The sequence below is a fragment of the Calonectris borealis genome, chromosome 1 (assembly GCF_964195595.1).
Source record: "Calonectris borealis chromosome 1, bCalBor7.hap1.2, whole genome shotgun sequence".
NCBI lineage: Eukaryota > Metazoa > Chordata > Aves > Procellariiformes > Procellariidae > Calonectris > Calonectris borealis.
In genome coordinates, this window is record NC_134312.1 from 70,482,328 (window position 1) to 70,500,105 (window position 17,778).

General features: G+C 42.2%; 1 protein-coding gene across 11 annotated transcripts in view; it reads left to right on the forward strand.

The window, feature by feature from the left end:
* Positions 1-17,778, forward strand: part of CALD1 (caldesmon 1) — a 199,485-nt gene that overhangs the window by 135,904 nt on the left and 45,803 nt on the right. For 3 of the 11 annotated variants that reach the window (XM_075159808.1, XM_075159823.1, XM_075159866.1), the window contains exon 1: positions 6,433-6,882. The exons of the other annotated variants lie outside the window; for them this stretch is intronic. In XM_075159808.1, coding sequence (XP_075015909.1) covers positions 6,836-6,882 — 47 coding nt within the window. In that variant the 5' untranslated portion in view covers positions 6,433-6,835. Of the gene's footprint in view, positions 1-6,432; positions 6,883-17,778 lie in introns of those variants that run through there. 11 annotated transcript variants of the gene reach the window in all.

Below are 17,778 nucleotides of genomic sequence, written 5' to 3' on the forward strand. Positions count from 1 at the left end.
GCTTTCAGTTTTGTGGACTCTGCAAGTATTATCCTACATGGCTGTAAGCAGAAGTCCTACAAGTCCAATCACAGGTTTCTGAGCTTTGAATACTATCCTTCTCACTGCTAAGGCTGGAATTTATTAATAGCAGTTATTGCTCCAAGCAAGCTACAGTTCAGGTATAAATGAGAGACAGCAAATTTTAAAATTTGCCAGCCAAAAGAATAGATTGCTTTTTATTGCTGTGAGAATTGGCATGTGTCCCTGAGATGCGTAAAGCACAAAAGAATGGGTGTGGAAGTGAACGGGGAAACGGTGGCCCTTCCCTCTGCTGCTGCTGGGGGCTGGAGAGAAATGGGCTCCTGCTCAGAGCAGGAGGGGACCCGAGTCTGTCCCTTGCTAGTGACAGTGCCAGGGCATAAGGAGAGGAGGTAAAGGTAGCCTTTGTGAATGCTTCCCTCATATGGTTTCCTGCATTTCAGTTGTTCAAATGACCAGAAGGTAGCTATATCCTGGCTGTTATATGGAGGCTGTTGTTTGGATCTTAGTGTTTATTTGAAAGCAGTGAAAACATGACATAAAACAAAAGCTATGTTTTGGTGGAAATAGTCTATCACACCCATGAAATATTATGCTTCTTTATTTCTGGATTGTCATTGCCCCAGAAGTAACTGATAGAGAATGCAAACACCAGCAAATATGTTTTTCTAATCAAGTTTAAATTTACAGTGGAAGTTCTCCTTGGAATATCATTTTAACGCTTGTCTTGGAGTTTGTTTTGTTTACTGCTACAGCCATACATGCAGTCAGTATCTTTTCCACGTGAGAAGCAGGGTAATATTAATACCTCAAGAACTGATGACAGTTAGAGAAAATTAAATTCTCTTCCCTGCAGAGGACCAAACTGTGCTGTCCAAGGCCAGCCTGACCCAGCAAAGCAGGCATCAGACAGGTTTGAGTGCTGCATGGGCTCTATCCATATAGATAGGGTCTTCAGTATCTGGAAGTACATTATTGCAAGCGTTTACAATTTCAGGCTTTAGGCTCTTGGATTTTGATGTACAGGGTTGTGTTCCAGTCTTGCAGAACTTGTCTATGCAAATAGTTCTATTGTCTGTTAAGGCATTAGCTACATGATAATGTGTCCATGTGTGCATGCAAACTCTGTTTGCATGTGCCTCCATGATTTGCACATGCATATGTCCAAACCCCAAACTACATATTCCAATCTGAGCATGTATTTCAATACATATATCCACTTACATGGCTGGGTAAGTATTACTCACAGGTTTCACTGAACACGTTAAAATTTTTGGCACTACTGCTGTTTATAGGCATCCAGGTAGATGTAATTGTGGGTTACAGTTAAAAAATAAGGGGAGGAATAGATGTCGTAGCCGTAGGATGGCTTCTTAGTACTGAACCCTGTAAGAATGCGGAAGACTTACCACTGGGAAATGGCAGAATCTCCAGTACTTGAGATATTTAAAACTGGATGGAGAAAAAATATATAGTAAGAGACAGTTAAGCGTTATTTGATGATGAAGCACATAGCCTTGTTTTTATGAGTATGCAAGAGATTTACTCCAAGATCTTATGTATGGGTTGCCAGTCTTTACCTACTGCATATTATTTAATATGCCAAGTGTTGTTTATCTGTGAAATGAAGTCCCTGCTCACATGCCTAGAGTGTTCTAGAGTGAAACCTCATAGGAGGGGGAATGTAGATCCTTTTTGCCCGGAGAGATGCATGCACAGAGTTGCCTGCAGTGAACTGTATTGGGGCATTTCAGAACAGATCTTAAAAAAACAAAGAGAGTTTGTCTACTCCGTGAGAACATGAAAGAGACCGTGGCATCTTTCATTTTCCCAGGGAGGGAACAGTTAAAAATATTCTTCAAACAAGGAGCAGATGTTAATGTCATTAGAATAGATTTTCATAAAAAACAGAGTTCTGTTTCTCTTGCAAAATGCCAGTAGCTTTGCAAAGTTCTCTACAAGTCTGCCCACTTATTTCAAACTAGTGGCACAGAGGAGAGGCAGTGCAGTGTGAGTCATTTACTGTCTCAGAAACAAATCAGATACATTTCTGTAAGTTATTTGCCTGCCCATTTTAAACTGCCTGAACTTGGAAAAGGGCTAAACAAAGAGCTAAAGAAACATGAAGGTATTTGAATAACAGGACAAGAACAGTGAACAGCACAGCAAGTCCGCTGTTGACAAACAGGTACAGAAGGGAATAGGCTACATCTGGAAAGGCATGGTCTGGATGGTGTGTGTGTCTCTGTCAGGTTCTAAATTCACTATTATCTCAAAAGAAAAAGGATTCACAGGCTATTGTGATCAGTTCATTGAAAACTCTGCCTCGCATGCAGGAATGGTTAAAGTAAAAATAACAAACAAAATACTAAGTGGCTCTCTGGATGACCTCTGGCCATTCCTATTGTTAGTATGAGTAGACGTTGGAACCTCCCAGTAATAATTTTCTTTTGGAAAGCTCTCATGTCTCCTTCCTCCTCCTCATTTTGCTGCTTTGAATGTTGAGAGCTAGGAAAGGCCCTGTAGTTCCTCTCATTGTTGTAATAGATGAGCCTACACTCTCTTAGAGCCATTTGATTTGAGTTCATTGGCGTGAATGATACCTCTCAAGTGCCCCAGTTTAGTTAGTGTTTGTTTACTTAGTTTTTTCTCTTTCTAGTGTCTTCCTTAGGGGTCTTGGTGTCCTAGAGCCAAGTAATAATCTCTGAAGCATCAAAACATACAAGGAAAGCAGGTTGAGACATGCATCTCCTGCCCCCATAATTTTTCATGCTTTAGATGCCCATGTGAATTTTTGAAATGATCTAGGGGGAAGGTGATTTGCCTCTTGCTGCTCCATATGCAAGATGTTCACCTCAGGGCCACAGTGTACTGAGAGTATCCCTCTCAGTTAAGTTACTGAAGAAAGCAAACAACAAACATTTGGCTTCGAAATAATAAAGGGATTATTAAGTGCAAGGATCTATAACTGACTCAGATCCTCCTCCCACTTCTTTTTAAAGGGGTTGCAAGCATGGCAAAATCTTGGCTGTGTCAGCCTCTTTCAAGGGAACCAGTTCTGCATTGCTGTAAACTTATGGAGCTGCTGGGTCCGAATGTGAATCTTGGCATTGCACACGTTGGCCTTGGCAGAGCCCTCCTTTGTGTTGCAAACTGAACCACAAAATATCCCTGTAGCTCTTGTTACAACAGTGATGTTGCTCAGCTGAATGGGCCATATGACTTAAATGATGGGCACAGCTCCTAGGACAGCTGCAGGTGAAGCCTCCTGGGCACTCACCAGTGCAACAGTATGCTGCTCACATGGGTTAGCCCAGGTTCGCTTGGCAGTATGCTCGTTGTCTGTAAGCAGTGGATTAACATGCCTGTGTCCAGAATTGCACATTTGATCTTGCAGCTTGGCTTTGCAAGTGTGACAAATCATGGTTGTAGCAATTTCTGGATGGAAAAAAAAAAATAATCAACACTAGTGCTGTCAAATTAAAAATTAATATGTGGGACACCAACCTGCAGAGCGTTTCAAGCAGTTGTTGACAAGGATACCTCTCACAGATTAACTCCACAGACAGTTGGGCAGAGAGACTAATACTGTTTGGAAGTGGGATTTGCTCACCTTATTTACCTTCAGTTCTTCATTTGCAGGCAAAGATGGCACATGAGTTGAAGAGAGACTTGCGTGGCCAGCGTTGCTTATTGCTCAACCAGTAGGCAAATGACATCTATTCTCAGTAGTGCTGTAGAGGTATGGGCAAGAAAATGCAGTTTGATGTTAGAAGTCTTGCTCCAAATAAAAAGTAGGCTGACCATGTTGTTGAGGTTTAACTCCAGCCAGCAACTAAGCACCACACAGCTGCTCGCTCACTCCCCCCCGGTGGGATGGGGGAGAGAATCAGAAGAGTAAAAGTGAGAAAACTCATCCATTGAGATAAAGACAGTTTAATAGGTAAAGCAAAAGCCACGCACGCAAACAAAGCAAAACAGGGAATTCATTCACTACTTCCCATTGGCAGGCAGGTGTTCAGCCATCTCCAGAAAAGCAAGGCTCCATCACGTGTAACCGTTACTTGGGAAGACAAACGCCATCACTCCGAACGTCTCCCCCCTTCCTTCTTCTTCCCCCAGCTTTATATAGTGAGCATGATGTCATACGGTATGGAATATCCCTTTGGCCAGTTGGGTCAGCTGTCCTGGCTATGGTCCCTCCCAGCTTCTTGTGCACCTGGCAGAGCATGGGAAGCTGAAAAGTCCTTGGCTACATAAGAACCACTTAGCAACAACTGAAACATCAGTGTGTTACCAACATTATTCTCATACTAAATCCAAAACACAGCACTATACCAACTACTAGGAAGAAAACTAACTATCCCAGCCAAAACCAGGACACATGTGAATCATTGTGTTTCATCTAGAGTGAAGTTCTCTTCCAGACTTCTATAATTCAAAACATTATTTGGAAAGCAAAGAAAAAGAAATTGGGATTCTTCTGACTGCCCTAGTCTAAGGGGGACATTTTAAAAAGGTTCTGGGGTCTACTACAAGTGCAAGAGGCTTCCCCTGTTCCTAATGACCCAACAAATAGGTCAGATTTGCCATCTAGAGCCAGAATCTGCATGACAGTAGGGGTAGATTTTTGAAAAATCTGGAACTATTCTTTGAAGATGTAGAGTGTAATGTTTCAGAGGATAGTCAATTTGCTTTTATTTTTATCCTGTGTGGAAACAGTTTTGTTTGTGAGCACTGCAATAACCTAACTATTCCAGGATGGATTGAAAAGAGTGTAGAACTCATTCAACTGGAAAAAAATGTTTCTGTGACACGGTAGTAAATACAGACCTGTATTAGAAATCTGTAGGGCTGCCTTGGAACCCAGTTTATAGTTTCATAAACATCAACTCTTACATCTGGCATCTGATTAAAATGTATATTTTGGCAGAACAGCGATACAATCTCTGTTTAACTAATGCTCTTCCAGAGGGAAGAATTCTGCTTCTGTAATTCCCCAGTAGTAGAAATGCCTTTTCCAGGAAGAGTAAAGATGACTCCCTTCTTACCAGCATTTTTTAAGGACTCTATGCATTCACACTGTGTTACATGCCTTCCTTCCCTTGAGGACAGAGTGAAAGAAATGGAGATGGCCTGCCTGCTGCACCCTTCTCTCATTTGCAGATCTCTCTGCCATCACAGAAATGGAAACCATGTTTTTCTCCCTTTGCAATCAGCACTGTTGGCATTTCCTTGCTCTAGACCGGAATTCCAGTCTGTTTCATACACTAAAAGATGGTGTTTTTACACGTATTTTAGAACAAGGGACTGAGTCTGCAGAAGGTGTATGTGACGAAATAGCAACTTCTTGGGGTATGGCAGACCTGTTTCTGAGTGTGCAAAAAACCCTGAGCCTGTACATTCTTGCATGGGGATCCTTGAGCTATCTATAAAGCACAAAATCGTTACCTTCTCACAAAAATCTATCTCCTTGAAACTGTAGAGGGAGGTTTTGGGAGGAAGAAAAACCCAATTATTTAGTGCAGGATTTGAGCAGAATGTAAGTGAATATCAGTGCCCCATGCAAAGTGCAGCCGTTGGTTTCTTGCAAGCGCTGAGAAAAAAACTGTCAAGGTTGATGCCTCCCTGGACATCCAGCATCCTCCATGCCTTCAAGCAGAGAGGATTGCCTTGGTGCTCGCTCCAAGGTAAGAGTGCCACCTACTGAACCCACGCATTCCTTCCCACAGAAGGGCGAGCTTGCAGTAGAGATTTCCCTTCGGAGTAGTAATCCATCCACACCCACCCTTGTAATTTATGAGGTTTAACAAGATCAGAGCCTGGGGTGGAATGGCTGCAGGACTGCTCAGTAAGCTGTTTCAGTTTGCTCACATATGCGGGCTTAAAGGGGTATGAGAGTCAAGCATGTGAAATCACGGTAACTGATGGTGCCTCCATTTAAATCACTTTGTTTGCATTTCTATTTCCTGCCTCATTCACTGGATTAGATGGAAGAACATTGAGGAGAGTCTGTTAGGTTGGATTTAGCTCCAGCCCTGTTTTTAATCCCTTTGCTAAACACAAGATGGTCTTACGCTGACTGCAGTTGAGCTTGCAGCAACTTCCCACCTCCCTGGATTTGTTCCTGTTTGGCAATCACCCTCCAGTCTTTTGAGCTATCTGATCCAGCTTGACCTTTCACAAGTTAGACTGGATGCAAGTGCCTGCAAAATGCTTAGGCATTTTGATTTATGATCAAAAGGGAGGACTGTTTCCTGGACCATTGTTTTATATTTGGGTCCTCTCCCCTCATCATCTCTCGGCAGGCTGGAATGTGACTTTGCCACAAGCAAATACTTGTGAAGGCACCTCTGTGCAGTGCTCAGGCTGCTCGGTGCTCAGACAAGCTTGCTAAACAGAAGCACTTCTTGTGAAAGCTGAATGGGAAGCAGGCGTTTGTCGGTCAAGTTGAGTAGCTGAGAAATCTGCAGGAATTTCTGTAACTAGGGGCCCAGACATAGCAAAGAGGATCTATTAGAGAGAATACAGTAAAAAAAATAATAATCATATGATCACAGAGCAGAGGGGGGCGAAGGGAGGGGAGGAGGATACAAGACAGATAATGAGCTTGACAATAGGCAAATAGAGAGTGTCATTACGGGAGCTACAGGACCGACCAAATGGTTAACCTGTGGGGTGGAAAGAGCATCCAATGAGTCTCGCATGCCTGAAAGGATAATGGCATTTTTATTATCTCATTCCACGCCCTGATCATCCGTCCATTTGCTCCCTGGAGCTGGCAGCAGTTCGCACTGATTCATACGCTGCAGACATGATCAGCAGATCATACTGCAGGCAGAACTTGTCAAGCCTTTCCAAGTGAGTTGCCGATTTATTATGATATCTGTATGGATTTAGCCTTTTGGTGTTGTGTAGGAAGTGCTGGATGGTGGTGATGGGAAAGGGGAACAGAACGGTGTAACAAGTTGTGAAGCTGGTTGAACTGGGGAATAAGCATTGGATGCAGACCGGGTTCTTTTGCTCCTCTTTTTGCTATACTGTGCTCTATTGTCTAAAGGAAAAGTCTTTGCATTTATGCATTTCTCTTACCTGAGTTGCAGAATTTAAATTGCTTTGTTCAGTGGAAGAAGAGTATGTCGGAAGGACTGGTTGCTAATCGGAGTTCTGTTAATGGGAAGTTTGCAGAAGTTTCATAGTTTGGGTGAAAGCTTTCACATAACTCAGATTGCTTAATTCATTGAGTAAATAAAGTCCTCATGGCACATTCATCCCTGACTGTGAAAGGGAAGCGAGAGAAGAAAATCAATTAGCCTGTGTAATATCACCAAAGAAATGATCTGCCTTATTTGTGTTGTTGTTTCGTTTGTCTGCTTTATATGTTGAGGGGTGGGAAACAGGACACTACTACGTTTCTAAAATACTGTGATTTATATCAGGGTTTGTTTAAAATTTGGGAGAGGTTTTGAAAAGCAACTGGGATTTCTGGGTGCCTGTTTTTGGAGTTTCCAGCATGAAATCCTGTGCTCTTGGAGGGAGAGGGAGCTTAGGGATTTCTGAAACTCAGCCCCTCCAAGAAGTCCCTTCCAGGAATCTGAAATCCTTCATCGTGATTTCAGAAATTGGGCAATAAACAATAATTTAACTAAGAGCCTGTCAAATGGGTTTGTTTTGTGTTGGTCCGTGGTGGAATACAGCCACAAGCCGCGGCAGCCAGCCCTCCCGTACTGCTGTACGGGAATGGGGAGCAGCCGTGGCAGAGCACCAGTTTCTCAGCAACCAGCGTGAGGGGAAAGGGCAAAGTGGGCAAGATTTGGGCACCTTAGTGTTGGTATAACTGGTGGAAACCTTGACTCTTGATACCTACTGTGGGGAGCTGGCCCTGAGTGCAGTGACCCAGGCTGAAGCCTCTGAGGTGACCTTCGGACCTTTTCACTGGTCTGAATTGGGACTGGTTGAGCTAGGTGTCAGGGTCTGGATGTTTTGCTTAAAAAAATAGAAATCATTGGATATCCTTGCTCAGAGAGATTCCTGTCCACTCCCCTTTGGGCAAGAGAGTGAACCAGCAGTGTGCTAACTTTATGCCTGGCGTATCTCTGAAGCGTTGGGCGAGTGCTGGGAGGAATGCCCTAGCTTGCGTACGCTGTAGCTCCCACAATTATGTTTTGTGAAAGGAGTCCACTGAAGTCGATGAAATTATACCTGAGTGAAAACAACTCAGTCCCTTTCTCTTGAAACATGATTAGCTACTACATGTTGGTTTCCTGTATCTTGGGAGATTTGTATCCTGTAGCAGCTTCTAAACAAGAGCAGACACACCTTGACAACCAGACATGGGTTTTCTTTTGTCAAGACTCACAGTAGCATATTTGGGGAAGAAAAGCAAAGCTCTCTTTGGCGAGGACTCTTAAGAGAAATCAAATGTGTGGCCAAAATTTGGAAACTGATTTATTCCCTTTTAACAAACATCTCTGTGACCTCAGGCCAAAAGCGGGGAAGACACCTTTAGCATTACCCACAAAGGCTTCTTCAAAGCATTGCTCAGTGAAGTACATGATGAAATACTGCCCTTCCCAGGCTGAGGCATAACGTAATCATTCCAAGTGCTCATGTCTTCTCAGGAGATTGCAATGGAAAAGAAAAGGAGTATTAAAATCCTTATAAGTTAACTCTCTGGAGACTCTCCAGGGAAAAGGAGGCGGCTGTTATTGCACTGTTTTGAATGAGGTACAATGTGATTTTTAACTTCTTGCAAATGTCCTCTAATGGCCCCTTTATATGATCGTTTCAGCTGCATCGTTTAAAGATACTCTCTACGCTCTCAGTGTACTTGTAATATTTGTAGAAAATTTTGTAATTGCTAAATAGCTGAATATAATCCTGTTAGCATTTGATACACTAGAAATTAAAAGCAGAAGCTCTCATCGTAGCCAAGAAATCATTCCGGTTGGCCTGAAAATATAAAGACTGCTTAGTAAATGTATAGGGATTGAATTGGCTTACTTTGCTGGACATTAAAATAAGTGTTTACTGTGCAAGTTTCTAAGGAAAGCAGAAGTCTTCCTTGCCAACAGGTAGAATGTTTTCTTCCAGCAAATTAAAACTTTTGTTCAAACTTCACAGATCATTCATGGGCAATTTGGTTGTTGGAAGTTCACTCTTTCACAGCATTTTCTGGTTGGTTCTTCATATTGTAAGTTAGCTTTTCTGTTTCCCGGCTGGATGTTCAAGACAGATAATTGGCTAGTTTTGTTAAGAGAAGAGAAGGGTGGAAGAGGACACTTTTCCACAGGCAGCAGCAGTGTTGGTGGCACTATGTTATCAGGTTAATTCTGCTCCAAAAATCGATGCTGTTCATTTTCACTTGAAGCCATCTCTTTCCTTCCTTCCTTTCCTTTCCTTTCCTCCTTCTCTGTTGGCCATGCTTTTCATTCCTGTTCTCCAGTGGGCAATGACCTGAATCCTTAATTTGTAAAAGGCTTTTTACATTACTGAGGTAAAATAAGATGGACATAATGTAACTAAAGAGCAGATGCACAAAGATGTTAGCCTGTAACGAGCCTATTTGTCTACATTTTGAAAGCCAAGAATGCCAGTCAGCCTCTGAACGTGGCTGTTGCCCATCAGTGACAAGTGTATCATGGGCCAAGAAAGAGGCAGTTTTCTTAAAATGTCCTGTCCATTTATGAGCTGCACTGTTTAGGTCCAAGGGGCACTTCAGTGCCTGATGTCTGGGAATGAAGTCCAAAACACTTGGGATGGTAGGTGAGTGCTTTTGATGCAAATATATTTATCTGTGGGTGGACCCACATATTTATGTTAAACAGTCTGGTAACAATACTCCATGTATACAGAACATTCTTGACTTATTAGTTGTCGCCACCTGAATGAAATACATGTGCTTTGGTGTCTGGTTTACACATCAACAGGGACAGTGGCTATTGAAGACTGAATGTCCAGTTCAAGATTTTGTAGCTGGATTTAGGAACTTTCCTCAGAGTGGGTCAGAACAAATTTACTGGAAGAGCTGAAAAATTTTTGAGTGAGATTACTCTTAGTGGAAGAAACGTTATGGCAGAGAAAGGACAGGTCTATAAGGAAACATCTCTGAGATTTCACAGCCTTCTTGCCTCAGTGAAAGACGTTTTTCTTCCTCCAGCACAAGCAAGGCATTGGGTGTCAGGAACACAAAGCTGGATTAATTTGTGTGGAGTTTTGGGCACCCACCTGAGTCTGAAGTCAAGTAACTCTGTGAGAATCAAATTTCTAAGATTTTGTCAGAGAACAAGTGACTGTGGAGAGTTTCATGAAAACCCTGAGCTGAATTGTCCACCCTGTCCAAGCCTTGGTTCAACCCAGGACAGGAGTGAGAGATTCCAGACTCAGCCTGGTACTGCTCTCTGGGAATCCAAATGCCTGAAATGAGCTGTGAGAATTGTTTCTGATGAAAGGTAAATTTAGCAAAATCAAGAAAAACTGGGAGAGTTCTGGGAGGAGCAGAACTGGTTGGGAATTCATGTCAGGTTTCTGAAATTAGCTTTGTCTAAATGAAAACAAGAGGAAATACTTTTTAAAATTAAAATGCTTTTTTTTGACACTTTCTACATAAGAAAATACTGAGCTGCATCTTTGCAATATTTTTTTTAAATAAAACATTCTGATCTTTTTTTGAATATTTTGATTCAAATTGACCTACATTTTAAAGAAAAAAGTTAAAAGAAAAAACTTAGATGAAGGATTTGCCTTCTTGTTTCAGGCTGAATTAAAATAAAACAGCCCTGAACATTTTCCGTATCACTTCACTCTGACAAGGATGTTTTCTTCTGCTTCAGCAAAACTAGAAAAATCATTGTTAGTGCAGATCTTAAATCCAGATAGTTCCTCCACAGCCACACTGTTGGCATAGGTGTTCAATCCGTGTGGAATGGGGGTGGCAGAACTTCATCCTGCTCCTTCATACCCATGCCTTTCCCTTTCCTGCCAAACCTGCAGTCCCAGGCCTCCCCATCCACCCTGTTCCCAATTCAGAGTAAAACAAGAAGGTTCAAAAGAACCAGGGAAATTCTCTGGTGATTATTTTAGGCCCACTGTGTTCTTCTGTCCATAAATATGCATATATATGCATATAATGCAGATGCAGTAGACTAGATAATCAAAAACCATACGTTGAAAAATCCAACCAAGCAAAACACTTCCATCAATCGTTGAAATAATTGAAACGTGGAGACCTAATGACTTTGTAACTTTTCACTCCTTTTGCATTTTATAAATATTGTTTAAATAAATATTGTAATATTTATTTATTTGTAAATATTATTTTACAAAGAAAACATTAAAAAAAACTTTCTTTGCACTATTTTAGTGTACTGACATTTGATTTATGTTTTGAGCCGTGTAAGCACTTAAGTGTAGTAAAAAAGTCTCCTTGACTTCAGTAAGACCGCTTACATGTATAAATAGCTGCAGGGCCAAGTTTATAATTATATATCTGTATAATGTTAGCCTTCATACATTTATCCATTCCAATTTTAATTCTCCATTTCATAAAATCTATGATCAAATTTTGGAGCCCGAACTAAGCTGATGTCGTCCCTTTTAATTTAGGACTCAGCCCTTTTATTCTCCTCCTGTGTTTTATTTTTATTAGTTGCTTTCTTTTTGTGCTGATGTGCAGCACATATTGTTAAAGCCACTTATTAGAGCCAGAATTTTACAGCATGGAGACTGTCCTAATAAGGGAAAAAAACCCTAGCCCTTTATTGGTGAGGTAAGAGAAATCAGGCAGCGGATAATTTTTTTGCTGATTGAGAAGGATAAGGTGCGGTTTGGCAGGTATCGCATTGGTTTGGCATTTGCTGACATGGTTCCTCTTTTCTGCAGTTCAAATCCTCTGCAGAGTAGACAGTCAGGGAGGGCTTCCCCTGTGCCCCCCTTTGCCTTTCCCTCCCCTCTTCCTTCTCTTTTTCACAAGTGTTCAGCGTTGCTGTGAAATCTCACTCTGTCACACAAGCTGGATGTGGTAATGAGAAGTTTTTGCAAGTCTAACAGTGCCATACTGTAATCAACTTTTTAGGGAACAGCGGGCACGTTGGAACACGGTTTTCCATGTGGGTTGTTCTACATCTAAAGCATTTAAACAGTTTGTGAAATTGTCAGAAAAATCACACTTTAGTCCAAGGTATTACAGTCCCATTTCTCTCTTCTCAAAAATCCGTCATTGAAGAAGAGTACTAACTACAAGGTTTAGTTGATGCTTTAAATTGCTCAGCTGTTTTTCTTTCAAATTGCTTTGAAGGCTCTTATTGAATTCCAGAGATGAGTAACGCATCCCAGGCTTAAATACAGGCTTCAGATCTTAAGTCAATGTAGTTCCTCGGGTTTTAAACTGAGTTACGATGAGCAAAGTTTCAAGCGAGGGCACAGCTGGTATTTAAATTCTTTCCTTCCTCAGTCTGTGTTTGTCTCTTGGTAACTGAAATATCAAGCCGAGTATCGGCTCCGCTTAAATTCACTCTGTGCTGCACCAGGAGACCAAAAGTGACGTAAAGTGGCGGCTCCCTTACCACCCAGTGCTCCGGTGCGGTGCTTTGACTGTAGGGGGAATAATGGTTAACCTAGTCACTAAATGCCCAGTTTTCTCCATCACTTGCTTATTTATTTTCTTCTCAGTATTATAAGTTTGATTGTGTCACTTATGAAGCAATTTTTTCCTCTTTTTTTCCCCCCATCACAGTAATTCTAGAGTACATATCCTGTTATTGTTGAGGTTAGCTTACTGTAGGCAAAGGATGTGAAAGATAAAATTGGATGATAGTAAAGCAGAAAGGAAAAATAAACAGCATTAATAGCAGGGATTGAGTGTACCAGTTTGCATTAAACAAAACATACAGATGCACCGTTAGGAGCAGGCTACTCCCAAAAGCTTGCTGCACAACCACTTTTTTTGGGTTTGGTAGGGTTTTCTTGTCTGATGCCTATTTGTATTCAGACCCTTCTTCCTCAAAGTCAGAATCTCTCTTGAAGATCAGGGACTTGGCTAACTTAGTTGTTTTTTTTTTTAATTTCCATCCACCACTTTTTCATATACCTTGACTAAGCAACAGTGAAAAATATTCAGATTCTCATGAGCGAGAGTCGCTCCAGCAGAACCTGGCGTGCCAACCAGGGACGATTGTGCAAGCAGTTTTGATTCTGAACTCTGAATCTTTTTCAGATCACTTTCAATCTGCTTTATACTTCTGCTTAGGAGGATCTGGTCCTGCTGTGGGTCCTCCAGGTAAAGGTTGCTGAATTACAGAACAAAAAAAAGAACATTCTTGTTCCAGACAGCTTAAAACCTTATTCAGAAAGTATCTCCTAACTGGTGTGCTGGGCATTTCAAAAATTTGAGAAAGCAGCGCCTGCGGAAGCTGTCTATGTGCACTTGTTTTCCTTCCCCTGAAACTCTAAGAAATGTGGAGGCCTGTCCTAGAGGTGTGTCCTTGAGACCAATGCACTTGTCACTACAGGGTGTGAGATTCTGGCTTCTGTGCAGTTTGCCCCAGCCAAATTGCCTGCAGATTTTTTAACCATAAAAATATATTACATGTTTTTGAACAGGAGATTTTTGGCTTGTCAAATTCCATCTGTAATACGTTCAGCACTGGAGTTGCTTCAATGTAATTACAGAAGTACCTTCTAGCATCACAGCTGTTGCTGTCCTGGCACGATCCTTACTACAGATTTTTGTTCTTTAGGGTTTTTTTGTGTTTTTGTTTGTTTGGTTTTTTTGGTGGAGTTTGTAACTCAGCAGTAAGATCATGGGATGGGTGAGCCTCACAAAGCTCAATACATTGTAGGTTTCAGCATCCACAAATGATGTGGACCATCATCACACACTGACATGGACATGGTGGAGCCTTTATAGTCTTTTTGTTTGTTTTCAGGTTGTTCCTGGCTTTCCAGGTCCCGTGAGCTACAGTGGCCTCTCCTTTGCTATGTGCTTCCTTTCCCTCTTTCTTTCGTTCTTCCCTTTCAGCGCTCTCTTGCTACTGTGTTACATGGTATTTTCCAAAGCCCGAATGAAATGTGTTCCAACCATACCGAATTCTCTTGCGTACTAATTTCTTCAAAAGTAGCCTCCCCTTTTTAAACTAGTGTTGAATAGTAGCCTCACGTATTTTGCGTAACACCCATCTTTCCTCTGTGAAGCAGGAGATTTTTAGGATTGCGCTTCTCCCGCAGGGGGGAAATCACTGGCATGGATTCAGGGTGTGTACGATGGTTTGTGCATCTTGGCCTTAATCACCTGCCTCCTCCTGGAACAGGAGTGGTCAGACACATCTTGTCAGCAGTTTTCTTTCTCAGGATTTGAAAAAGCCCCAAAGCCTACTTAGCAGAGGTCACATCTGCTTCCAAAGCTAGATAAACTTTTACTTTAGTTAGAAAGATTAAGGCTGAGGACTAACTTTCTTCTAGTTCCTATGTTACATTTGCCATAAAGGCTGTAGCAAAGCAGTTTTGAAGTTCTCTGCAAATGCAGCTTTTCCTCAAGACTTACCAACATGCGAAAAAGCTCTCTTAACACTGTAGCAGTGCTATCTTGGTATTCCCGTCAGTCCTTATCTATATGGCTGTGAAAGCTTCCCACTGACAGCATGTGCATTAGTGATAATTTGCAGCCCATCCAGTTGAGGACAAATATTCCTGTCTTGTGCATATCTGAGAGCTGCATTTGGCCCTTTGTCATTTTGGGATAGCCATGGGGTTAATTCCTTACTTGATTTCCTGAATTCTTCTCTTTCTTTCAAACTCACCCAACACCCTGCCGAGTGATGAGGTAGGAGACAAAGTCTGGCTTGGTACCTCCCACCCAGTCCTATGCTTATAGCCCCTGCACTTAGAAAGGTGAATGCTCTGAACCTATGAAATGGTATTTGTTTCTCTTACATTCTCTGTGTGCTAGTTGTTTCTTGTGCTGTTCTGCCCTGGCAATCATACCAATGTGTTTTCTTTCCCCAAAAAGGATATAATTATGGTTTTCACAAGATTATAGCAAGCAGAGATTTTGCTGTTTGGTGCCTAGTGCCTGGCTTTCGGTCCCTTCCAGCACTTCTCAAGATGCATGACATCATTTCAGTGAGAGCCTGAGTCCTGAAAAGGCTGATAGTGTTGCAAGGGTAGGCAGTAGGGAGGTTCAGGCTTGGGAGAATTTAAGGCGCAGGACTCACAGGTGTGGAGGAAGAAGATGGAGACACCCATTAAAATGCCATTAGGTGAGGAGTGACAGGGGCTGCCTGGAATGTGAGAAGAAATTGGAGAAGGAACTGGAAAAGCTTCTGGAGAGCTGAAATAGAGGAGAAAACCATTTGGAAGTTTTCTCTGTAATATAGGTAGGTAGTGGGGCCTTCCCTGGAGCTTCCCAAATCTTTGGTAATTTTGTGGGAGTATTTTGAACAAACTTTGGGCAAGGGTCCAGAAAGACTGTATATGCTCATAGCTGTGCACTAACACTGACAGTTACTCTGTCTCATACTCATCTTGAGCTGGCAGAAGCACCCATAAGTACATCCAAGATCACCTCATTGGCAGAGGATTGCTAGTGTTTGAGTTAAGTGTTATGCCTGTGTTTTCATTAGACCAATTGGCCTTATAGTACCTTATTGATGTAGGTAACGCCCATCGTGCTAGCCTCTGGATCCCCCAAATGGATGATTTTTTCACTGAACATTCCTGTGCGTTAGTTAGATGGGAACTGAAGTACAAGGGAGTTTAAGCATCTCATGCAGGAACTTGTAGCAGAGAGGGTCCAAATGAAGCCTTCTAAATCCCATATTTAGCATCTTAACTACCAGTATGTTAGCTTCAGTTAAAAGCAGGCTTAAGTTATTTTTCCAGTTTGGAGGATTGCTGATCCCCAGACCCTTTTGTTACCTCATAGCTGCTAAAGTTTATCTTCTTCAGACAGATGATTACCATATTCTTATTTACTCAGTAATCTCAGTCAATTGAGTTGTGGTAACAGGTTGGACCGCACTCTTTGTGAGCAGGAATTCAAATTCTTTTATGCTTGTCCTAATTCTTTATTGTGCCAAATATTCTGCAATTTACATTGCCAAATCCTTGCTTGCAAATGTTATATTCTCACAAAAATATACTAAGCGTAGATTTGCTATCCAGTGCTTGGTTTTTGGGCCGGCCCAGTGCCTTTCAGGATGCATGACTTAAATTCAGTGAGAACTTTCATAGAAGGGTAAATTGAATTGCATCTCCCTTGCAATGGGCTGTGGATTGCTGGGAAGAGGATACTTGGATCAACCATGGCATGTTGGGATCAAGTCTAAGGTCTGTTCTCTGGTGGTGTTATTTCTAAGCATCCGTCTGCTGTGCAAATGCCTTGTTACAGAAGTCTCAGTGGCTTCCTAAAACACTCTTCTCTCTTGCAGTGCAGGTGAGACAGGAAACGTTTTGACTTTGAATCTAGACGAAGTCCTGCAAGAGCCAGTGTTGGAAGGCTGGCACTCAGGCTGACACCTGACATTCAGGTCAGTCCCATCTACACTGTGGGACTGAAGAAGGTGCAGTGAGAGCTGTGGTGCACAGAAACCTTCCCATGTGATGTCTTCTGCAGTTTCTGTAGGACTAAAATCTCTCTGGTGTAGAGCTGGCATTTTCTCACTCAATCACCTTTTGGGGGTCCTACCTCACCAAGTTGGCTTTCTGCACCTGTTGAAGCTTGAGAAGCAGAAGGGTTTGGCAGCAAGCTAACTCCTTGTTTCCCAATGGTAGGGTGAGGACCCTGCACCCCATTTGCCATACTTTCAGGCACTTAAGTGTATCTCAGTTCACAAACCAGTGCTTCAAAAAGGTGCCAGGCTGTGTTGAGGCATGCTGACCCCTGCGCAAAGCCTGAGGTGCTTTTGCAGTGACACGGCCGCAAGATTCCCTGGGCTAAACTAGCTTTTCACCCTTCCTTTCCCATTTGCCAGCAGGCACAACTCTTTTTAAAATGTAAACTACTGATTTGGAAGTACCTAGCAACAGATGGCATTACGCAGAGGAGAGGCAGGCTATCACTTGCTCAGAGAGAGCTCAGGGGAGGATGTCTCTTTGTTCAGTATGCCAGCAAAAAACGTCCCAGGATAATCAATTCTGCCAGTGGCTTTCACACGCTTTCAGGCACAGCGGTGGAAGAAGTCGGCACAGTGCAGATGTTGGAGACGGGCCTGGGAGGAAGAAGTCCACGTACCTGCAACAACTCCCTTTGGAAGTTGCTGGAAAATCTCCTAGTAGCTTCAACAGGTTTTGGAGCAGGGGTGAAGTAGTGCAGCCAAAGCGAGAATCTTATCTGCTGTGTGGTTTAGGCTAAAGCAAGTACGTTCGTCTATGTCTCTGTTTTTTCCATTCCATAAACTGGCATTATAGTAGTAATAATACCCACCAAGCGGAAGTCAGAAGGACTTGCAAGGATTAATTAACATTTGTAAAGCATGTTGAGATCTTTTGATGGAAAGAGGTTAGGAAGTGCCAAGTACCAATATAACAACGAGGGGAAAATAGCCATCAGTCTGCATTCACTCCTGGAATTTAATGGATTATACCAGAAGCCTTGGCTTAAACATTTGTGTGTGTGTGTTTAATGATGAATTTTTCAATTACCTTTTCTTTAAAAATGTCAGTTGAGTCTGTAAAAAGGCTTTGCTTCTTGATGATGGAAACTTATCATTTCTTGTCTCCTCTCACATTTGGAATTAGACTCTCTCTTGCTTGCACTTGCAG